The 25,011-nt window shown below is 36.1% G+C and overlaps 2 protein-coding genes across 3 annotated transcripts in view; both read left to right on the top strand.

The window, feature by feature from the left end:
- The first annotated feature begins 6,894 nt into the window (after positions 1-6,894).
- Positions 6,895-8,771, top strand: GJE1 (gap junction protein epsilon 1). The gene is made up of 3 exons (XM_061207195.1): positions 6,895-6,933; positions 7,613-7,795; positions 8,364-8,771. The coding sequence occupies exons 1-3, from the start codon at positions 6,895-6,897 to the stop codon at positions 8,769-8,771; spliced, it is 630 nt and encodes a 209-aa protein (XP_061063178.1).
- A 9,938-nt stretch (positions 8,772-18,709) lies between these two features.
- The window catches only part of VTA1 (vesicle trafficking 1), a 71,115-nt gene continuing 64,813 nt past the window's right edge, over positions 18,710-25,011 (top strand). For both annotated transcript variants that reach the window (XM_061207100.1, XM_061207099.1), the window contains exon 1: positions 18,710-18,886. In XM_061207100.1, coding sequence (XP_061063083.1) covers positions 18,748-18,886 — 139 coding nt within the window. In that variant the 5' untranslated portion in view covers positions 18,710-18,747. The remainder of the gene's footprint in view (positions 18,887-25,011) is intronic.

The raw sequence follows: 25,011 nt of genomic DNA, 5'->3' as shown, positions 1-25,011 counted from the left end.
TCTCCTATAGAGCTTGGCTATATGGATGGAGTACCTGAAAAAAGAAGTAAAGCATACGTATTATATAACTAGAAACCATGTAGTTTAGGAATATTTAAAATACAAACTCATTGATAAAGATGGAAAGCAAGGCCTTCAATTTAACCATTAGGTCAAGTAATTACTGGCATCATAAAAATTACTGACAATAAATCTCAGAGCTAGTACAATAGCTCCAAGTATGGTTATAAGACTTAGAATCAAAAAACAAAAACAAAAACATAGATTGTGAAATTATTTACAAATCATAGAATCCAGTCTTTTCATTTTGGAGAAATGGAAACACACCCCAGAAGGTTAAATAACTTGCCTAAAATAACATCATTGGTTACTGACCCTTTATTCTAAGCCATCCCCAATTCCATTCCAGAAAATACAAATTATTCATGCAGAAGGACAAACCCAATTTTGGCAAGTCAGAGATTTCAATGAGATGTGAATTGGTTAAGGATTGTGATTTATGAATTGAGGCAGCTATCCAGACTGCCTTATCTCAGCTGTCCTTCTGTGAAGCACACTGTTATGAGCACCTAAATTGACCTCTATTCCATCCCATTCAACAGTCATTGGCTAGCTCATGTGGAGGGGGGTAAATACTGTAACAGTGCAAAACTTATATAGAGATCATTTCTTCTTGTTTGCCAGATATAAAATAACCCAAGATAGTTTACGACACTACTCTGAAGGATTTAATATGTCATGTCTCATTTTAAGCAAGTTCTCAGCAGTATACACGTCAACTACATGCATGTATACAAACGTACATATGTACATACATACATACAACACAAGCACACATGCTCTTATGTAAGCCCCAGGAAGGCAGGGGCCACAACGTTCTTACATATTACCAATACCTTACACAGCAGTTGATACTGTAGGTGCTCAATATTTATTGTATGAATGAGAAAAATGGGTGAATAAGCACAAACACATAGAAAAGCATAGATCTAGAGCAATACATATAACTCAATTTTAAAGTACTAATTTAGAGCAGATTATTAAATAGTAATAATAAATAACGTAGGGATTGATTTTCATGTGTAAGCTGTCATGAATAGTGCTTTTCTACGCTTTTAATTTATTCAATACTGTCTTGGGTTCTGCACAGAATTAAAGGTTTATCCCCCTTTTGGGTTAGACCACAAAGGTCTTAAATGTTTTTAATCTCAGAAATTTTAGGACATCAAGAATATCTGTCAAAGATTATATGTGACTTCCAGGTTTTAGATTAGTACTGGAAGATAACAGCGATCAATAAATGCCAGCAATTTGTGTGTATGTGTATAGTAGTAGTAGCAGCAGTAGTAGTGCTAAATCTGAGCTTGCCTTCACCCCGCTGTCTGAAGTTAAAATCTTTAAGCAAGTTTGAGCAAGTAAGCTGGTATGGTTGCCTCAAATTTTTGGCCATTTACTCAGGAAATTGATAGAGGTGTCCTGGTCATTTTTTTAAATCTTTGAGGCTTGGAGAGCAGAGGTAGCTTTTAATGATTAAATTTACTCAAAGCCCACTGGGGTTCAATCCCACTAGTCCTTGCTGAGCAAAAGTCCATGTCTTGCCATCTTAGTAATAGACCCTAACAGAAGAGACACACCTCCCAAATACATTAAACAGAGATGAAGAGAGAGACACTGAAAATAGACATGGCATTTATATGTTATTTATCCTTCCCTGAAACATTCTTACTCTGGCCAACACGAAGTTTCTTTACATTGAAGAAAGTAGTGGTTCTTCCTTGTTTAAGAAAGATTATTAATATGTTAATATCCTGTAGTCTCCACAACAAGGAAAAATGAATAGAAAACAATTGATGGTTCAAGCTCTCATTAAAGACAGGAGGAATAGTCCTCCAAATGCTTTAATAATCCACATGCAACAACCCTGTGAGGTAAATACTATTGTCATCCCCAGGTAAAGAAGCTGAGATTGAGATAGTAAATTTTCCTGAGATCTCAAATCCAGCCAAATGGTGAAACCAGTGTAGATTTTCTGACTCCAGAGCCCCTGATCCCAGATACCATGTGGTCATTTCGCCTTACACTGAGGCCAAATGGGAAAGAAACATTGGCTGAATTCATTTCTGTGGAGTCCTTCATGTTCCTCAAGTACTCCCCCAGCATGTATTATACTTGGTTAGCTCTCTGCATGGCCTTTCGTATTCACAAGGAGATCTGGCCAGGAGCATGGGATAAGGGCCAAGCTCTGCAGAACCATCCAGCTGCTGTGTGCCCTGATAACTCTCTGAGCTCTTCTCAGGAGAAAATAAGAATGTCTGAGCTTATTTCCCCTTCATTCCCTGTGTTTCAGGATCCTAGCAATCAACCTATTAATATCCTCAATAATATCCTTTAGCTTGTCATTTAACAACAAGTAACTCATTCACTGTCTGTCCCTACCTGGTTTTGCCACTTACTAACTGTAACTTAGGATAAATTGCTTAAACCCTCTAAGCCTCATCTGCAAAATAGATCTATAAGAGTACATGCTTTACGGAGTTGTAAGTTTAGAGAGATAATTTGTTTAAAACACTTAGTAGCAAATAGAAACCATTCAATAAGCGTAATACATTATTATTAGCTTTTAACTACAGGAGAGTTCTTTTCCCATCTGTTCTAGTCCTTCTCATGTTCCTTTCACATCAGGAAGTAGGGGCTCAATGTAACAGCGCACAAGCCTGACCTCAAACTTTAGTTCTCATAAATTGATTCTAGGATTCTCTACGAAAGAAAGTACATATCCATGATTCTCAAATTGCATTTTGAAACAGCCAAGATTCTTGAATATTAGATTTACTCGATTTATGCCCCCAGTCGTGTGGTAGATTGTAAAATTACTGTAAATTCTTCATCTTTCCACATCCATGCCACTGGAATGTGACTTCAGATCTTCCCACTAAGAGCTGGAATCCAAGTTTGCGGTGAGCCTTGCTTTGGCCAATGGAACGTTAGCAATCATGAATCAAGCAGAAACTTGAAAAGCTCTTGCACATTTGGGCTTTTCCATTACTTGCTGTTTTGGGAACTCTGCAATCACCACCATAATAAGAAGCCTGGGCTAGTCCCCAAAACGACAAGAAACATGTGCCATAGTCACCCTTATCACTCCACCCAAAGCCTGCCAACCACCTGACATGAGTGAAGTCATTCTAGATAATCCTCCTGGCAGCTTATCTGCATACTGACCACACATACACGTGAGAATCCAGCAGAGGTCAACTGAGCCAGCCCAGACAAGGAAAAATAATCACCCAAACCATAAGCTAAATAAGTGTTTGCTGTTTGACCATTAATTGAGTGGCTTGCTATGAAAAAAATTCTTAACTGATATAGATATTGGTACCAAGGATCAGGGGCTACTATAACAAATACGTTAAAAAAACATGACATCATCTTTGAGACCAGGCAGGAGGCAGAAGGTAGAAAAGTAACAAAGAAACGATTACTAATGTCAGGGAAAGCAATGAGAAACTATTAGTGAAGCCTGGAAAAGCAGTGAGGAAACTACTGGGACAGGCTGGAAATAAGGTAACCTTTATTATATGTAGTGAGACAATTAGCACAACAGTCACCTGAAATAACTTGGAAGGTAAAAAATGTATTAATTAAATGTTGGATTTGACTAAGGAACATCCCAGAGAGAATACTAAAGGTAACAGTTTGGTACTCCTGGCCACATTTTATAAGGTATAAGAAGAGAGAGATTACCTAGTGAAGGAGCCTAGAGATGAGTTTGCAAAGAAAATTTGGGGAAAATATAGAGGGATCAGGACTTGCTACACAGGAATTCCTTTCTTTTTTTTTTTATCCCTAGTGTTGGCCAGTAAAACTTTCTCATGTAAAACATGGTTTCAGGGTAAAAAACAAATCATTCGTGTGACTATAACAGCCTTGATAAGACTCAAATACTTAAGGCATGACTAATGATCATCTCAATCAATTAGACAAAAGTTTTCTAAAAATCTTAAATGCATGGTCTCAGAGAAGCTTAATCCAAAAATAGCAGTAAATAAATAAATATCTGTAAAATAATTGTGGGTATAACTTTTTTTTCCAAATTAATTGCATTAAATCTAATACATAGAAAACTCAAAAAGTGATTAAGAGACTTGTACGAGTAAAAGAACTACTAATTTCAATTAAAATAAGATAGTGGTGAAATTGCAGAAACGACTTCTGGTGCCCCAACTTTCTTCTAACAAGAAGTAGTTTGAGGAAGATAATCAGCTGCGAATACAGCCATTCTTTTAAATGCAAAAGGGAAGATATTTTCAGCCAAGGACCTACTTCCATTAAGCAGTAGAGTACAGTAAACTAGGGAGCAGCTTTCGGGGAATAGTACTATACCTTCATCACGGACATTTTCTGACTCCAAAATAGGAAGAACTGGCAACATTTCCCCTGCAAGATTTCAAAATTGTTATGGACCAGTGACAGTGATGTGCCTCCTGTTGGAGTGGAAGCATCTATTGGAATCATCCTACCCCTTATCATCATTGTATATTGACTTTGTATGGAAAATAACTTTTCCTTTTGTTTCATTAGATTCTGGATCACCAAGAGTCACCTCTGAGCCACATCCAGATTTGCACATGAGACAAATCACAGAACCCTGGACTCAAACTTTAATGCTATAATTAGATGAGAGTTCTGACATCCTGGGATTAAGGTGAAGACATGTAGGAGAGATATGAATATTTGTGATCATAGGGCACACTGTGGTAGAATATAAAGTTGGCCACAGATTTTTTTCTATCCTTGTACCCACAGCTCTGCAACATGACTTTGCAGGTCCATCAAGACATAGAATCTATTTCTTGAATCTGGGTTGGGATTGTAATTCATCTCGCCTAATGTAACATCAGCAAACATGAAGTAAGCAGAGGCCTAAACAATGCTTGCACACTGGGGATTGCCCTCTTTTGCTGCTTTTGGAAACTTGCAACTATTAACATGTAAGGAAGCTCAGGTTGTCACCCTAATTAACAGCCCTACCAAGTATCATACATGTGAGGCCAACCTCACTATCTCATCTGGTGAGTTCACCTTACATTTGGAAAGTAAAACTTGGCATACATCATTCATTTCTTAGCATCTTCCCCTTGGGAGCAGGTTGCCCACAGAGATCAATAGTTCTATTCTGCTCTTTTCATGCATAAATCTTATACAGGAGGGGGGCGCTCCATGCCGGAAAGGCAGCCATGATACAGCATTGACCTGGCCTGCACCTGTGTCTGCCTGAAAGTCACACTTTCCCAAAGAGTTAGGCTATGTCCCTTTTCCAACCAAATCTTTATGGTAGTAAGAGTGTAACAAAGGTGACATTTTGGCGCCCATCTGCCTTATTCCTTTGTCTTATGATTCAGTCGGGTCATAACCCATAAGAGGAAGACCAGTATTATTTATTTTGCCTCTCATAGATCCCAACAATGAAATGATGCTGCATTTTCCTCTTCTACACATGCAATTAAGGTTCAAGACAATTTCATTCATCTCTGGAAAAACACAGGAAGAACTTTGATGATTTTTACAAGTCTGACACTTGAATATATCTGTCTAAACAAAAACATTTACTACTGTACAATGGTAGAAGTCAAAGCAGGATTCCTCTCATGCAAATGATTGTTTTGGCTTTTGGATACCCCTTCGAAGGAATCAACACATAGCGAACCTGGAATTCTGTTTCACAGAAGATGAGAATATATACCAATTTCTCTTACTCAACAGTTCTGAGGGGTGATTACATTGCCCATTTTTATTTTTTCCTATCCAGTACAACAGTCTGGTTCAACGAGGCCACTGCCTCTTGCTCATTGGTTATAACTACATGTGTTATGCAATCACTTCTCTACTTGCTGACAAGAGCAATGAAGTCAATTGGAGTTATCACTTTCACAGATTGCAAACAAAACAAAGATGAGAAAAGCAGGTGAAGAAATCAAGTTTGATCAACCATTGGCTGAATAGTGTTATAGGTGGCTGGAAGATAGCAAGCAGATGTATTATCAGTTAGAAGGCAGCCACTTGTCGTTCTTGGCCCCTGCTCATTATCAGTACCCATAACCATGTCTAGCAGATGATGTGTCTACTGAGGACAAAAGAAAGGGAGGGTGGGATTATTCACATGACTTATGCTAGATCCTGGTCTTATCTTGGTTAGCAGTATCCTATCTTTTTCCTTAGAATCGAGATCTAACTGCAGATTTTTCCATGTCTGTGGTAAGTATTCATCAAAAAGACAAAGATAGTAACACATCAGTAATATTCAGTGATGTAACAGCTATCATAACCTGCTTTACAGTTTCTTAAACTTCCCAGAAATCAGTTTTATTCCATGGAAGTAAAAAAGAAAGAATCAGGAATATTTCCCACATACTTATCTTTTCAGACATACCTAAAAGGAAACCAAAAAAAAAAAGATCACTTGACATTTCAGAGAAAACTCTAAGCTAAAGAGTCCACTGCTTTACGCGCAGGCAATTCTTAGGTAACTGAGAGGCACTGAGTGTCACAACCCTTGCCGGCCTGGCCTCCTGCTTTACTGGCACTCCTGTCTGTCTGTCTGGCTATGCTGACAGTGTAAATCAAGGGATTATCAGATTGACCACATGCCCTAGTCTTTTGTTTCTTTGTTTTTGTTTTGTTTGGGGAGGGAGAGAGGAAAGTTGACTGGAGCCCCAGAGATCTATGAAAAAAAAAAAAGACAGAAAAGGAGGAGGGGAGAGAAATGTGCAGTGATGAGTGCTTTCTGTTGTAAAAGTTATGACAGAAAATAAGAGTTTGATTCTGGCAGAAACAAACTGGCAATGTGGGTCAAGGATTAACCCACAGGGATGCCGGGATAACATCTCCTGAGACATGTCTCTAAATTACATCAAAAACTTCTATGAAGGATGTGTAAGTATTATACAAGCAGCAGCAACAACAATTGTATGAGTCCTATCTGTTATTTTAACCTGATCTGCATGAGTGCTGATGAATAAGGTCCTCTACATGTATGGAGAATAATATAAATATCAACCATTTACTTCAAAACATTCTGAATTTAAATAACTGTAACTAGAATAATTCAGGACGTACTTTTAGCTGTTGGTGCTTTAAAGCTGATCGCTCTCTCAATTTGATAATTGAGAAGAGAAGCTGTAATGACAACTAAATAAACATTATTTGCTTATTAAGATAGTGTGTATACTAATGAATTTAATGTTGGATTTATTATCCAATTTTTTAAAAAGGTACTAGATATACTAAGATTACCTTGATTTTATTGCAAAAGGATTACAGGGGTAAGGGATATTAATTAAATTCAAAGCTTTTTACAAGTTTCCAAAATTATTTATGTCATTAGCAACAAGTCCCTATTTGACTGTTGCACTTCATATTTTCAAAGTGAAAAGGGTAAGAAATCTCAAAATGCAGGATTTGAATTGGGCTTGATGATCTCTAAGTTTCTGTCTTTCTTCGAAACTTCATGAATCTTAAACTTTTTTAAATGTGATAATGAAAACATCCTTTAAAATATCCCCCTTTAATGTTTGTTTTCAAAAGTTTTTTTTTTCTCCTAAAACTGTAACAGATGAAGCCTCCCACCGTGATCGGTCAATTCCACACCCTTTTCTTTGGATCGGTCCGAATGTTCTTCCTCGGGGTGTTAGGCTTTGCAGTCTATGGGAATGAGGCTTTGCACTTCAGTTGTGATCCAGACAAGAGAGAAATAAACCTCATCTGTTACAATCAGTTCAGGCCAATCACTCCACAAGTAAGTGTTTCTGTGTGCACAAATGTAAACCTTACTCTACACCAGATAAAATTGTTTTCTTTTAAATGTAAAATAATGTCATAATAAGATGAAGAATATTCTAACAGGTATTACTTCTAGAATAATTACCTTTTTTTAAATATTAGCTGTATATTTCAGGTAAATTAATTTGAGTTGGTCAAGAGTTTCTTCCAAGTCCAGCATTCTATTATCTATTGATGTTAGAATTATACTCCAGGCTTGTAATTAGAAAATGGAAATTGAGTAGATACTAAAATAACATATTTCATCATTATTAGTAATTGGTAGGTGATGACAGTAAAATATGACTACTTTTTCACAATTACTAAGTGTTTAAAGTTTTAAACTCTAAACATCTTGGTAATTAAATGAGATTATGTCCAGCATTACCACCTTCATTATATTATTTTTATCCTCATAAGACTTACAAAACTTAGAATTTTTAAATTAGCCTCTATTGAGGGTCAGTGAATTTTTTTTTTTTTTTTAGTGTATTTTTTCATTACGTGTTGATTGATTTGACTAAGATATTTCTGACATACTTTAGGTGTTCTGGGCATTACAACTAGTGATTGTCCTGTTTCCTGGAGCTATTTTTCATCTTTATGCTGCATGTAAAAGCATCAATCAAGAATGCATTCTTCAAAAGCCCATCTACACTGTGATTTATATCCTCTCTGTTTTATTAAGAATTAGTCTAGAAGTGGTAGCATTTTGGCTTCAGATTCACCTCTTTGGTTTCCAAGTAAAACCTCTCTACCTGTGTGATGCTGTGTCTCTTGGGAAAAAATTTACTACTATAAAATGCATGGTGCCAGAACACTTTGAGAAGACCATTTTTCTCATTGCAATGTATACATTTACTGTAATTACAATAGTCTTATGTGTTGCTGAGATTTTTGAGATAATATTTAGAAGATTATGCGTTCTAATTAGGCAACGACCAAAAGGTTGATTACCTACTGTCATGTTAAAATTATTTATCAACTATTTTTATTTAGTTTTATCGCATTCAGTGAGTATCTCAATTTCAAACATAAATATCTGTTCTTCAGACTAACCTCAGTGTGTCTAAAATTTATGTCTAGTATAAAATACAATACTCAGTTCTAAGGCAGAGATTCTTGAACAAAACTTTTGTTCCATTTTAATTTTGTCACACATTAGGAAATATACATGGAACTAATGTTAACTCATTTTTAAATAGTACTTTTACAGAGTTCTTTCATACACAACATCTTAGTCAATCACAGTATTTTATGGCCAGAGAAACTTTTATTAACTCTTTTACACAGAGTAGAAAAATGAGGCTCAGGGAGATTAATATATGCAATCCTAGGATTCAGCTTTCCTAACTATAAAGCCATTTGCCTTTCCACTTAACTATGCAGCATAAACTTTGAGGATGTAATTATTGTTGTATTCATGTAAAATATAACTTATTTAAGTGCAAAAGTTGTCAATTAATTATTAAAAGAGTTATTCTATAATTTGATGACTAACTTGAAGAAATGGAGCACTTACATTTTTAATATTATACTCATACTGTTTTCTTGGAATTTTTAATATTAAATGATATGGTAATATGGCCACCAAATAAATAAAAAATGCTATGGAAAATACTGTGCATGGTTTCCTTGCTGCTTGTTGGAAAAAAAAACCCTCTGTGCTCATAGATATCCTACAACTACAGTTTCTATATTCAAGATTATTGAAATAGTAAGTTATATTTATATTAAGCTAGACTTCCTAAATAGCTATGAAATGATTTCAAACGCAATTTTTAAACTTTTTATTTTATAAAGGAGTATAGCCGATTAACAATGTTGTGATAGTTTCAGGTGCACAGCAAAGCGACTCAGCCATACATATACATGTGTCCATTCTCCCCCAGACTCCCCTCCCATCCAGGCTGCCACATAACATTGTCAAAGGTAATTTCACATTAATTCAGTGCATTTCTTTTTATCTGCCTGTCTTACCAAGAATCATGTCCATACGATATCATTTAAAAACTTTATGTAGGACTGCCTTATACTGGTGCTTTTTTAGGGAAATAAGTATAGTCAGTCAAAAACTGAGGTTTTCAATTTTTTCTTAAGCATTATTCAACCTATGGTTGATATCATGAATTTCTACATTAATTTTTAAATCATTGAGGCTTTCTCCACAGAAAAGCACAAGAAAAAATCCAATTTACCTTCATTCAACAAATAGCTGCATAGTATCAATTATTAAACATGTACCACATTAAAAGTTCAAATACAAAGATAAACAAGATGTAGTACCTTTATAAGATCATATTCTAGTGAGGGCACAGTGGCACGACCAGAGGCTGGGGGCTGTTGGAAATAGACCCCTCTGAAGGGAAAGACTATTTGCTCATTGTTTTTGTTTAGAATCACTGGCCCTTAGTGATAATAAACAGCAACAATGTCTAGTATGTTTTATTCTTATTTTTAAATTATCTGTAGATAATATACCCTTTATTGCCCGTACCTAGGGTGGACTGCTCCTACCAATTCTCCCACAAACACATACATCTTCAATATGGGTCATATTTTCCTGCATCTTTAGAAGGCATGCAATTTTTTATTGGATACCAGACATTGTGTGTTTTACCTTGACGGATGCTGAATATTTTTGTCTTCCCATAAATAATTCTTAAATTTTATTCTGGGGCACAGTTAAATTACTTGGAAACAGTTGATCCTTTGTACTTCCTTTTAAGCTTTGTTAGATGGGACCAGTGTAGCCCTTACTGAAGGGCTAATTTTGCCCCGTTACTAAGGCAAAACCTTTCTGAGTGCTCTATGAGATGCCTCTTTGGTGCTTTGGAAATGTTATCTTTCCACCATTCCCAAATTCTTGAATTCCTTCCTCAAGCTGGTTGACTCATTGTCTTAGCCCATTTGGGCTGCTATTACAAAATACCTAGACTGGATAGTTTATAAACAAAAGAAATTTATTTCTCATAGTTCTGGAGGATGGAAGTCTGAGATCAAGGTGCTGGCATGTTCAGGTTCTGATGAGAGCCGTCTTCTGTGTTACAGACTTGTCATTGTATCCTCACATGGTGGAAAGAAGGCCAGAGAGCTCCCTAGGGTTCCTTTTATAAGGACACTAATCCCATTCATGAGGGCTCCCTCCCCATGACCTACTTACTTCCCAAAGGTCCCACCTTCTAATACCATCACATTGGAGGTTAAGATTTCCAAAATATGAATTTTGGTGGGACACAACATTCGGCCCATTGCACTCATGGTTACAACAGAAATTGCTGTAGCTACAGGAAGCAGGTTTTTGCTGTGCCCAGGGAAAGAAGGGAGAAGGGGCAAAATGACATTCTTCTTGTTTGCCTCTCAGGATTTTTCTAAGGGAAGATCATTTTTTAAAAAAACCAACAGACTTCCCCTTAATATCATTGCCCATGCACAGGCAAACAATTTGATTTATTCTTATTCTGATTCATCCTAGGACATTGTCAAAGTATGCTCCTATTTAAGAGGATTTCTACCCTAGCTGTTGGAAAAAGTAACTATTCTCAGTTCTGTGCTAATCTTGGGTATTGTTCCTTTTAATCCTTTCAGGTAGCTCTTTTTCTGCAAAGATGTTTAAAGATGTTACACTGATCAGGACTCAGTCGAAGACCCTTTACAGATCTCTGGAGCTCTCATGCTTTGTAGCTTCTCCCTCTAAGGTAGTCTGTCCTATGAAAACTAGACTCTTTAGCCCTGGACTCTCTCTCGTCAACTCACAAGGAGGAAGGATAGCATTTCTAAGCCACTAGAGGAACCCTGGTCACCTCTGCTTCTTTTAAGTAAATAGTCCATATCGTTATGTGTAAAGATACAGATCCTGTGAGAGTTTGTTTGGACAGTCTTTTCAATTCCTTAATGATCTATACTATTCTATGATTTCATTTTGTTAGTAACTATATCAGGATTGTTAGCACACAGCTATATACTCCTGGATAATAAATGCTACATAAAAATATAGCATTTATAAAATATAAGATATTTAAATATATGTAATATAGTTTAAAATATAAAAACTGATTTTTCTAACTAAACTGCAAATGTAGCAAAAATTAATAAGAATGTCAAAGCTAAACAAATAACTAACCACTTGAAAATATATTTAAACTTATTCCATAAAAAGTTGTTGGGTCAAATAAGGTAATTCAAACTGAAGTTTTTCAGTTTGTTTATAAATGAACAACAGTCAGAATATTACATATTAAAACCTGTAAGATATTGCCAAAATTGCAGTGCATGGTCAATTGACAGTGGAAAATACATTTCTTTTTTAAAAATAAACAATAAATGTAATTCAAAGAGCAAATGTAAGAACTTCAAAATAAAACTAAGGAAAAGAAAAATAATTTAATAAGGATAAAGAGAGAAAGTAATAAATTAGAAAACAAACAGCATACGATGGATAAATCCAAAATTGTTCTTGAAAAAACTATAAGTGTGGCATATCAAATCAAGTGTGGAAGTATATCCTTATAAGATTTTATAATATATATGAAGTTATATATTATCACTTGAAGTACACTGTGATAATTTAAAGATGTATACTATTAAATACAAGACAACCAGAAGAACAAAACAACAAAATTTTAGCTACTAAACCAACAAAGGAAATTAAAACATTCAATTAATCCAAAAGATGACCAAAAAGACAAAAAGGGAAAAAAGCAGATGGGACAAATTGAAAACAATAACAAGGTAGTAGAGCTAAACTTAAAAATATCAACAGTCACAATAAATATAAAGGTCTTAGCACTCCAAACCAAAACAGGGATTTCTGACTGCATTTTTTTAAAAAATCCAGATCAAATTATTAACAAGACCCCACTTATTTAAATATTTAAATATTTAATATTTAAAACATTTAAATATCTTTACAAATAAATAATAATAAAAGTGGAAAAAGATATATCATGCAAACAGTAAGCATCAGAGAGCTGAATTAGCTGTAGTAATATGAGAAAACTCAAGCAGATTTCAGGGCAAGGAATAATGACAGGGATAAAAGAGACATTTCATAATGATTAAAGTATAATTTCATTAGGAAGCATAACAGTTATAAATGTGTATGCCACCAGTGCCAAAATAGAAGAAGCAAAGCCTGCTAGAACTGAAAAGAGAAATAAATCCAATTATAATTAAAGATTTCAACATTCCTCATCAGTAATCAATTGACAAAGTAAAACATCAGGAAGGAAACAGAACACTTAAACATTACCAATAAGCAACTTGAACTAATTGATATTTAGAGAACACTCTTACCAGACAACAGCAGAATATACATTTTTTTCAAGTGCAAGTGTAACATTCACCAAGAAAGTTCATTTTCTGGGTCATGATAAAGTCTCAATGACTTTGTTTAATTCACAATAGAATTAAACTAGAAATTAATAAAAATAAGATATCTGAAATATGCCCAAATATTTGAGAAACTAACAATACATTTTTATTAACCCATTGATCAAAGAAGAAATTACATGGAAAATTTTAAACTACTTTAAACACAATTTATCAAAATTTGTGGAAAGCAATTAAAACAGTTCTCGACAGCATTTTAAAAGTTCTATATATTATGTTAGAAAAAAAGAATTTTTAGCTTCCACCTCAAGAAATTATTTTAAAAAACAGTTTAAATACAAATTACATAGTAGGGAAATAAAAATAAGAGCACGAAACATTGAAATAGAAAACTGAAAGACAATAGAAAAATCAATGAACGGAAAAGCTGGTCTTTGAAAAGATTAGTAAAACTGACCAATTTCTAGCTAGACAGATTGAGATAATAAAAGAGAAAATGAAAATTACTCATATCATAAATGAAAAAAGAAAGAAACATCACAACAGAACATTTAAATGATTATAAGGAAACACCATGAACGATACTACGCCAATAAGTTTGATAGTTAGATGAAATGGAAAAATTCCTTGAAAGACACGTATTACTAAAAAGTGACTCAACAATAAACAGAAAATATGAATATCTCTATACCTATTAAAGAAATTGAATTTAAAATCAGAAGCTTTCCCAGAAAAAAAAATCAGGCCCAGATAGCTTCATTGGTGAATTCCTTCAAATGTTTAAGAAATAATACTCCACAACCTCTTTTAGGAACTAGGAGGGACTATTTGCCATGTCATTTAACGAAGCCAGCATAACCTTGATATCAAAAATTCTTAGCAAAAATAGTCTAGCATATGTAATCCAGCAATATATATAAAGATAATACATCATGTTCAAGTGGGGTTTATCCCAGGAATGAAAATTTTTTTTAACAGTCAAAAACCAATTAATGTAATTCAACTAGATTAATGGAATAAAGGAAAAAAATCACCTAGTCATCCTAATAGATGTGGATAAAAGCATTTGATTACATAACACCCATTTATAATGAAACAAACAAACAAAAACCCAAATCTCTCACTGTAAAACGGAACTAGCTAAACTTGATAAAAAGCATCTAAAAATACCTACAGGAAATATCCTATTTAATAGTGGAAGAATGAATAATTTCCCGTATAATCGGGAAAAAAGGTAAGGATGTGTACTATTACCACTTTTGTTTAACATTGAACTGAAGGCCAATAAGACTAAACAAAACAAAAATTACGTATATATTTAATATATACTTATTCAATAAATGCAATAAGACAAAAAATAGAAGATATACAGATTAGAAACGAAGAAATATCATCTTTAGTCACAGACATAATCATGTAAATAAAAAATTCTAAAGGATGTGCTAAAAGTTACTAGAATTTGTAATTAAGTTATCAAGATTAAAATTTCTGTAGAGCAATAAAAAATGAAATTTAAATTTTAAAATAAGATTTACAATAATATTCATTAAGTATGAAACAGGTAGAGATAAATTTTACAACAGATGTGCTAAACCTGTACAATGAAAACTACAAAATGGTGTTGAGAGAAATTAAAGATGTTAGGGCTTCCCTGGTGGCGCAGTGATCAAGAATCACCTGCCAATTCAGGGGACACGGGTTCGAGCCCTGGTCCGGGAAGATCCCACATGCCGCGGAGCAACTAAGCCTGTGTGCCACAACTACTGAGCCTGCGCTCTAGAGCCCGTGAGCCACAGCTACTGAAGCCCGCGCGCCTAGAGCCCATGCTCCGCAACAAGAGAAGCCACCGCAATGAGAGGCCCATGCACCGCAACGAAGAGTAGCCCCGCTCGCCGCAAATAGAGAAAAACCCACGCACAGCAATGAAGACCCAACGCAGCCAAAAATAAATAAAATAAAATAAATAAATTTATTAAAAAAAAAAAAGAAATTAAAGATATTTTAAATAAGTGGAACAATAAACCAAGTTCATGGTTTAGAGGCCTTAATCTTTCATAACTTTGGTCACTCCAAATTGATGTGTAGATCCAATACAATTCCAGTCAAAATCCCAGAAAGCTTTTGTAGAAATTCATAAGCTGCTTTTAAATTTTATATGGGATACAAAAGACCTAGAATAGCCAACATGATTTCGAAAAAGTAAAAGTAGACGACTTACATTATGTATTCTAAAAACTTACTATAAAGGTACAATAATCAAAACAGAGTAGGGTTAGTATGCAGATAGGCATGTTGATTACAGGAACAATAGAGACCAAAAATAGTTCAGCACATATATAGTTGTTGTTTTTTTTAATTCTCCAATTTAATTCAATGGTGCTGGAACAACCAGATATCCATGTTGAAAAAATAAACAGCAATTTTTTACCTCTAACCCTGTCTCAGCCATGGATGTGTAAATGGACCTGGCCAAGTCATTGGTCTTCTCTTTCAGTCTTCTGCTAGCAACTGTAGGGAAAAAAAAACAACTCTATTTTAGGGGATGCTAAACAATCAGAATGTGAGTCTCATATACTGGAAGACAAATTTCTACCATAGAGAGTGTACCCAAAAGAGACAGCTATAGGTATATACTACCCTTATTACATTGGTTGAGCCCTGTCATTTCCCATCAAAGTATTGGTGACCACAATTAGAAAGTTTTGCTGTGAGAAGACCACGAGTACACTGCAGTCCAGGGAATAGTGCAGAACATTTAACTTTTCCCACCAAAACACCAGTCAGTTCTGGTCTCTCTCCCTTTTCTTCTTCCTGTGGTTGCTCCTATCCCCTATCTCTGCCCTCCCCTAACTTGCCAAGATTCTAGCCCCAACCTGGAGGGTGATATCAGGTCCTTCAGCAACTGATCAGAGTTGGATGGAAGAGAGTTAGGTCTTTCTTCATAGTAAAATATCAGTAAATTCTTAATTGTAAATCATCAACTGGAAAAATCAACTTCATGTTGTTAATATTTACTTTGTTTACACTCATAATTACTAGCTGTGACCTGGTGCAAGTTAAATAAATTCTATGTGTCTCATTTTTCTTACTTGTAAAATAATGAAAATGATAAACACCTTCTTTGCAGGGTTGTAGTAAAGATTAAATGAGTTGATTTAAAGTCACTAGAAACATGCCCGATACACAGTAGATGCTTGGCAAACTGCTAGCTAGTTATTATTGCTTTGTTGTGGCAGGGAAGAGTTGAAACAATTCATATTTGGTGAACATAACTTCAATAGCAGGAAGTGTAGTTTCTGACCAAGGCAATCAGGCTAGAGGGTCTGACTTGAAGAGAGTGGAGAAGGCTTAAAACATCAGCCATGTACTGATGATTCACTAGGGCACTGGCCCTCAAACTTGAGTGTGCCATTAATATTTCCTAAAGACCTTTTAAAAATACTGATATTTAGGATCCAACTCAGAACAGTTAAATCCATAAGCCTGGGCTGGGGGTACCTAGACATGAGCTTTTAAAAAATTTCTGGGGGTGGGGCTTCCCTGGTGGCGCAGTGGTTGAAAATCTGCCTGCCAATGCAGGGGACATGGGTTCCAGCCCTGGTCTGGGAGGATCCCACATGCCGCGAAGCAACTGGGCCCGTGAGCCACAACTACTGAGCCTGCGTGTCTGGAGCCTGTGCTCCGCAACAAGAGAGGCCGCGACAGTGAGAGGTCCGCGCACCGCGATGAAGAGTGGCCCCTGCTCGCCGCAACTAGAGAAAGCCCTCACACAGAAACGAAGACCCAACACAGCCAAAAATAAATAAATTAATTAAAAAAAAAATTTCTGGGGTGAACTTTAAGGACAACCACAGTTGAGAATCAAGAACTAATAGGAAAGAATAAATGAGACATCATAAGGACAGAGAGATGATTCTGCTTTGCTTCATTAATTTCTCTACCAATCTAGCAACTTCTGACTGGATAGTGGGAATAGAGCAGGAGAAAGAAAACATACTATCTTTGTTCAGGCTGCTATAACAAAATACCACAGACTGGGCAGCTTATAAACAACAGAAATCTATTTCTCACAGTTCTGAAAGCTGGATGGTCAAGTTCAGGTGCCAGCATGGTCAGGTCCTGGTGGGAGCCCTCTTCCAAGCTGAGGACTGCTGATTACTCATTGTATCCGCAAATGGTGGAAGGGCAAGCTAGCTCTCTGGGGTCTCTTTTATAAGGGCATTAATCTCATTCATGAGGGCTCTGCCTGCATGACCTAATCATATGCCAAGGGCCCCACCTCCTAATATCATCACCTTGGGCATTCAGTTTCAACATATGAATTTTGGGGAGACACAAATATTCAGTCCATAGTACATACGTTCTCAACTGGTAATGAATGTGTTGCTGAAATTGGGGAGAATACAGAACTCAAGTTTCTTGTAAAACAGGCAGCCCGCTGACTAAGGTGATGTACTCTGCAAAAAGGGATAGACAAAAATGTGGACTGGAGACAATACAAGGACACGGAGTAGGTTCTGCTGAGGTTGGGGGTGGGGATAGGGTGGAGTGTTGATTAGAAAATAGTAGGCAGAGGGAAATTTCAGAGCTTGAGATCTTGTTTCTTGGAGATGGTGTGATTCCAATGAAAACCAGTTTTAAGATGAACTCTCAAAACTGGGGACTGAGATAAAATAAAGAAATAAAGATTAAGGTTACTGGAGGAGGTAAATAAAGTGTAAAGTCCTGATAGTATTGTCTGGAGAGGAGAGAAAAAGAACTGATGATGTCAGTGATGGTAGAAGGAAAAGTTGATGCCTACCTACGATGGTATGAGTCGGCAGCATTGAGCAAGAGCTACTACCTGAACGCCTTATCTGTGCATTGACAAGATATTAACTGTCAAATGACTTTGCAAATCGCTCATTACTCTCCAGAAACAAACGATCTACAAATTATGCATTCACTAGTGTATACGCTCTCCAGCTCAGAACAAAAGCTCAATTTTCTTTAAGCTTAGTGTGTTAGTATTTATGTTGAAAAAGTATCTGGTTATTTTATCCAATGTGCCCATACGGAAGAGTGTAATTTAAAATTGAAACACATCGTCTCTCATCTTATGCAAGAATTGAATTTAAAGTTTCTAAAATTAGAAAAGCTTCTGTGGACGCTATTAATATAATCTGAGGTACTGGAAACGATAATTCCTGAAGGATGCCAAAGGCAATTCATGTCTTTACCTTTTCTCCCAATCAGCAAACATTATTTTCTTTTTGTTTTTCCCTTTCTACCCATCCTTCAGCCACAAAAGGGAGGTCGAGCCTGGAAACAGAAGAGAAATAAAACAAAATCTCTTCTCCCTCCGGCCAGCGGCCAGCAGGGAGCGCTGGTGCCATAGGCGGTATCACCGCCAAGCTGCTCCACCTCCTCTCGGCTCTATAACTGCTACGAGCCAGGCGCACTGAGGTTGTCCCTGCTAGGAACCCGTAGTTGCCTCGGTGTCGCTGAGCAACGGGAAAATGGGCGGGATTTGCTTGCGCGTTAGTGCGCGCACCCTCCCAGACGGAAGCGGAAGTGTCGGTGGCCGGCGAGTAAGAAGGGCTTATTCCTGGAGCGGAGATGGCGGCGCTTGCTCCGCTGCCCCCGCTGCCCCCGCTGCCCCCGCTGCCCCCGCTGCCCCCACAGTTTAAGAGCATACAGCATCATCTGAGGACGGCTCAGGAGCATGACAAGCGGGACCCTGTGGTGGCCTATTACTGTGAGTCTTTCCGAGTCGCCGCGGCCCTACTTACCCTCCGGGGCCCACACACCGCCCCCTGGTTCTTAAGGCAGGCCCCGCTCCCCTAGCTTTAGATCTGAGCTTTGACCTCTGACCTGCCCTGGGAATCCCTTGGGGCCCCTCCCTCCTCAGGGATCTCCACCTTCTCTCCGCCCCTTCGAAGGCCCCAGAAAGGCAAAACTTCAAAAGCACCATGGTGTCCACCACCTATCCAGTCTTGTGCTTAAATATTTTTAAACAGAGTACTTGGGCTCATGAACTCTGGAACACACTGTTCTAAGGTTTTTTTTTCTGCATGTACATACAAGAGCCTCCTATCGCCGCCAGGGAATCCTGATAATAACCTGGGTAGTTAAGTAATTGAGTTGGAGCTAAAACGAAGGTAAGTGTCCCAAAGACAGTAGTGATGTGGACAAAAGGAAGCTTGACTAGTTGAAACTATAGTAATAAGTGCAGGTGAATTAGGGCAACATGCAAGCCCATTCAAAAATTCATAAATGGAGAGGAGCTGCTACAAAACAAGCACGTGGATTTGTCCATTCCCCCTTCTGCATTCAAACTACCCTGTCCCACCAATGAGAATTTATAGTCTTGATTTTGAATAATACCTGGGGTTGAGACATTTGGTAGCAATAGTCTCACTTTGGTTGACTGTGATGCTTATAATCTACAGGTGATGAAAAACACAGATTAAATTTGTTGACACTTTTTCCTTTGCAGTGAAGAGAGTAGGTCCGGTAAACTTTATTTCATATTCCATACTCTAATGTTACTGCAAATAAAACACGTGACTAAGCAACTATAAAGCTTCTGAAAAGGATTTTTAGCCTTGAGAAGCTCAGTATAATGTGTCTTCTATTGTGGACGTTATGAGATTAGCTAAAAAATGGTCCACTGTCATCCCTGCCATGCTCCAGGTGACCCCATTTTCATTTCTCAAATTGCAAGGCCCTTTCAAACCTCCACGTTCTTCACTGTCTTGGACCGTCTTCCTTTCTTCTCCACTTGGCAAACTCCTTATGATTCAGGGTCTAACTCAAATGTCACCACTTCTGTGGGCAGTAAGTTGATTACTCTCAAGGCTTTACCTCAGCTTGTTCAAATCGTAGCAGCATTTTTCCATTATACTTGTTTTTGAGGTTCCTCAAGTAGGGACCATTAGTCTTTCATTCAGCTTGTATTTATTGAGATTCTACCTATATGAGCATTACCAGGCACTGTGACTACAGTTCCTGCATTCATGGAACGTACATAGTATGGGGTGGGGAGATTAAGCAATAAAATGAGTATATTATGTAGAATATTAGAAGGTTACAAAGAAAAATAAAGCAGGGAAAGTATAGGGAGTACCAGGAGTAGGGTGGTAGGAAGTGAGGAAGGGATTTCATTTTTAGACTGGTCAGGGAGAGCTTCACTGGGTTCACATCTGAGCAAGACTTGAAAGGAGTGAAAGGCAGGCTTTGCATCACCGGGGAAAGAGTACTCTCCATAGAGGGGGTAACAAGCACAAAAGTCTTGCTTGAAGGAGGATCAAGGTGACCATTGTAACTGGAGTGATAGAGCAAGGAGAAAAACGATGTGATTAAAGTCAAAGAGGTTATCTCTTATAACAGTGAAATAGGAACCCTTGATTCTGTGTGAAACTAATCCCTGTTTATGGGTTCTGTATTATATACCTTTGTGACTGCCCAGAGACCCTTTATTTCCCATGTCATTATCTTCCCTCTTTTGCTATTTCTTTCTAAACTTGCCCCAGTTTCCTTTATTTAAAAAATAAAAGGAGCTCTCACTGTGACATTCCCCTAAAGTTGCAGTCCTGTCTGCCCAGCCTCAAAGGTAAGCTTGAAATAATTGTCTGTAGTTGTCTTTACATCCTTATCTCATAGAACTTTTTCAGCCCATTGCAGTCTGGTTTTCATGCTCATTATTTCACTGTAATTGCTCTCAGCAGGGTCATGAACAAACATTTTTATTGCTAAATCCAGGTGACACTTAAAAAATATTTTTGTTATGAAACATGTGCATGTTAAAGAACATATATAATCTATATAAGGAACAGTGAAATGAATGCTAATGTACTCACCATATTTGCTGCTATTAGACTTAAATTTTTGCTGATCTGACGAGTGTGAAATGATGTCTCATTCGAGTGAAATTTACAATTCACTGAGCCTTAATAAAGTTGAGCATCTTTTCATATGTTAATTAACCATTTGTGATTTCCTTTTGAAATACCTATTTATCGCTTTTGACCGTTTTTCTATTTCATTATTTTTTCTTAATAATCTAGCTACTGATCCTTTGGTATATGCATTGTGATTGTCTTCTCCAAGTTTATAGTTTGATTTTTCACTCGATTTATGAAATCCTTTGATGTGCAAAAGTTCTTAATTTAAAAATATGGCCAGTTTATTAATCTCTTCCTTATGGTTCATGTTCTGATTTTCTAGGCCTTGATTTCTTTTTGTGTACCTTATTTGGGACTTTGGCTTCCTGAGTTTGTAGGTTGGTGTCTTTCATTAAATTTAGAGAATTTTCTACTATCATCTGTTCAAGTACTGCTTGTCTGCTATCTCTATTCTCTCCTGCAGTTTTAATTAGGTATGTGTTGCATTTTTCTCCTTTAGCTTCTTTGTCTCTTAATGCTTTCATAGTTTGTATCCATTTTCTTTCTGTGCTACATTCTGTATAATTTCTTTAGGTCTGTGTTCACCTCCACATATCCTATTGTAGAACCCATCTGCTGAGTTTCTATTTCCATTTTTTATTTCTAGATGTTCTCTTATTTTGTTTTTAAATCAGCCTAGCCATTTCTGATAATCTTTTGTTAACTGTGTTTTTAAAACACTCTTACTTCTTTAAATGCTTTAAAAAATATTTAACGTTTATATTTGCTGTCTGATAATTCCAGTGCATGTTATATTTTAGGTGTGATTCTGCTGTCTAACAGAAGATGGCTCATGATGACTTTTTTTCCTTGTAATTTATGCTCTAGACGTACTAAACCAATGCTCTTCAAACTTCAGTATGCAAATAATTCTACGGGAATCATTTTCACAATTCTCAACTTCTGTATGTTTCTTTCCTGACAAAGTTCCTTTGGTCAAGGTAGCAAAGTAGTATGCTTCTTCTTTTTTTTTTTTAATCATCTCCTGTTCTCAGTTGCCCTTCTCCTACTTTAAAGAAGAAGGACATACTCTGATGCCTCATTAGCATTTTTATGGTGTATTGCCCTGGAGGAGAAGGTGGAAAATGCTCCAGGGTGTCCAGAAAAAAGGGACAATTCAAATAAATCACTGGTATTAGTGAAACCCCCATTAATTAAGGTATTAGGTAGAGCTTCCTATCTTTCTCTGTCTTACTTGGAAGAAAACCAGTCAGAGCAAAGAATAAGCTTTTATTTTAAAATGCTGGGCATGAGAAAGAAAGGATGTCAAAGGAATATTCTAACATATAACTTTTTATAAGGGGAGCGGTCAAGAATGAAACTCAGAAGAAGGAGGAATTGTTCTTAGCTATTAGCAGCCATTGTTTGGTCATTTTGGATTTTATCCAGAGGAGTGCAGAGGGACAGTTTGCGACCAAGATCAAGTGCAAGATGGTGAGGGGAGGGTTAGCTGTGGGGACAAGGACATGAACGTACCACAGTGGAAATTTCTCTGTATTTCAGAGTCTCTTACACTTGTATGTATATATGTTAAGGGTAACATCTCATGTTCAAAATTGGCCTGTGTTGAGGTGTTCTGAAGTTTCAAAATGGTAAGAGTTTTCATTATATGACCTTACCTTTTTGTTCTCTGTTCCTTACTAAAGTGTCATTCCGGAGGTAAGAAACAAAAGGGAAATGCTGAAGTGGGGCAGTGCCTTATTTCATCCATGTCACAAGCTCATGTAAAGGTCTGTAGGTTATCAAAATTTTAGAATTAGAATTCAGAAATGAGGTGGGTATGTGTTAACATATTTACTCGAATTAGAGAAGTCATATTTTTCTGAAAAAAGTAAACCTCCAGTGGCTGATTGGTTTGGCTTTAACAACTGGTTTTGCCATTTATGTAAAATGGTGGACATTCTCCTTATATGAGGTAAATCTTTAGCTCTGAAGTGTTTTGTTTTTTCAGAAGTACATTTAAAACAAGTGACAAAATTAAAATATTAAAAAATTTTTTTTCCTGCCAGCGGATGTTGAAATGAACAGTATTTCAGTTTTCCCAATCCTGTGTCACTGTCTTAGGACAAAAAAAAGCCTTTGAAAGAAAATGATGAGTCTTTCTTTATAAGATCTTTTCTGAATACTTCACAAGAATTGAGATTATGAATACTCTAATGATGGGGTGACAGATTCTTTTCTAGTCTTAAAACAAATTTTGAGGCAGACCTAATTAAAATGTCAGCTAAGAGAGATTATTAACAATATTATTTGATGATAAGTGATGATGTGGTTTTTAGCCTATAACCCAGAAGGAATTTAAAGAATAAAGTGATTTTGCTGTGCCAGAGCTTCCATTCTCATCTGCTGCTTTATATGAATGAATTTTCTCCCTTGTTAAGTTCATAAAAATGAAAGTAGGAATAGAACCAATACTCTACCCTGGTTCATTATGAGGATGAATCATATTAATTCATAGATAGGCAGTTTAACTCATTATTTCATGCATTTCCAAGAAAATTGTACTATTTATACTTAATGATTATTAAATAAATAATCATGTTGTCTTGATCAATTATACATAATCATAATTGCCAAAACTCAATTCCAGAAGAAACATTTTAACACATAGTACCTTCTCTCACAGGAAATTTTGTCAAAATTTCAATTTTTATATACTTTCTGTTGCAGAGCAGTATGATAGGATAATCAAGTAGGACTTTTGAGCATACAAATACATTTTTTTATAATAAAATTCTATAGGATAAGTAAATAGAAATATGGGTTAAAAGAAAATACAACAGTATATTATTTCTGACTCTTAAAAAAAGAGCTTTTTGTATCTTAAAATAGATTATAATATATACCAAATTGCTATGGTATTTACAGTTGAAAGAGTGATATAATTTTTAGATGTCAATATTTGATGTAGTACGGAAATTACATATTTTTACCTGTTTAAACTTCTGATGAAAAGTGGTAGATGTCAACTGAAAAATGTGTGAAGGGATACATTTCTATAAACTTAGAGCAAACAAGACTATTCTAAATTCCTAGAGCAAGGAAGAATTTTTTGTGAGAAAAAAATTCAAGATTATTTTGCTAAAGTACTTGCTGATTTATAAAAGTTCCATATTCTCTTTTATTTCTAAGGCTTTATATATGTTGCTCTCTGCTTGGAATCCCCTCTGACTTCCCCTTAATCTAACTAACTTATGCTTACGGACTCAGTACTTTTTGCAGATTGGTTTTCCTGACCTCATAGAATGGTCTAGAAATTGTTTCACATATGTCCCTCATCTTGATCACATTGTGTTATAACACTGTTATCTTTCTGTCTCCTGGATTCTCCTGGAGGGCAGGGATTGTTACCTTTTTTTCACCTGGCACATAATTGGCATTCATAAATATTTAATGAATGCCATTGTTCTAAATATTATGAATATTCCATTCTTACTAGAATGTAAGCTCTGTGAGAGCAAGAAGTATGTCTTAGTTGAATCTCTTAACTCCTAATACAGTACCTAAGCCATGGTGGATAATTGTAAATTATGTAATTTACATGTAATATCTGTTGATTGAATAAATGAACTATACAGTAATTCTTAGTTTTTTCACATGCTCTTACTACAGTAAGGAAACGTAATGAAAAGAATTTCAAAACACAGTATTTTTTGACTTGTGGGTATTAGATTAAGTTATAGATATGTCATAGGATGTGCCCATTGTGCCTCCTCCTTTCCAGTATTTTGTGATTTCCAAAAATGATTTATATCTGGTCTTAATGGGAATACTCTAGTGTTTTATCATTTTTTAAATTGTTACCTTAATATTCCTACATTTCTAAATTGTTTGATCTTTTATTTTCTTTTTAAGTCAGGAATGAGTGTTGAAATACCATAGATCAAATTACTTTTTGACTAATATGCTTAGTGTTTACTTCTCTGAACCTTTTAAT

This window comes from Eubalaena glacialis, chromosome 12 (genome assembly GCF_028564815.1).
Source record: "Eubalaena glacialis isolate mEubGla1 chromosome 12, mEubGla1.1.hap2.+ XY, whole genome shotgun sequence".
Classification (NCBI taxonomy): Eukaryota; Metazoa; Chordata; class Mammalia; order Artiodactyla; family Balaenidae; genus Eubalaena; species Eubalaena glacialis.
Note: the sequence above shows the minus strand (reverse complement) of the source record. Positions and strands in the feature narration are given on the sequence as shown.

What these genes read in the sequence shown, in the direction of transcription:
- GJE1 (XM_061207195.1), top strand. Translation starts at nt 6,895, where the DNA reads ATGTCTCTAAATTACATCAAAAACTTCTATGAAGGATGT. An exon ending in AAAACTTCTATGAAGGATGT is followed by an intron (nt 6,934 to 7,612) that starts GTAAGTATTATA and finishes AAACTGTAACAG; the next exon opens with ATGAAGCCTCCCACCGTGAT. An exon ending in TCAGGCCAATCACTCCACAA is followed by an intron (nt 7,796 to 8,363) that starts GTAAGTGTTTCT and finishes GACATACTTTAG; the next exon opens with GTGTTCTGGGCATTACAACT.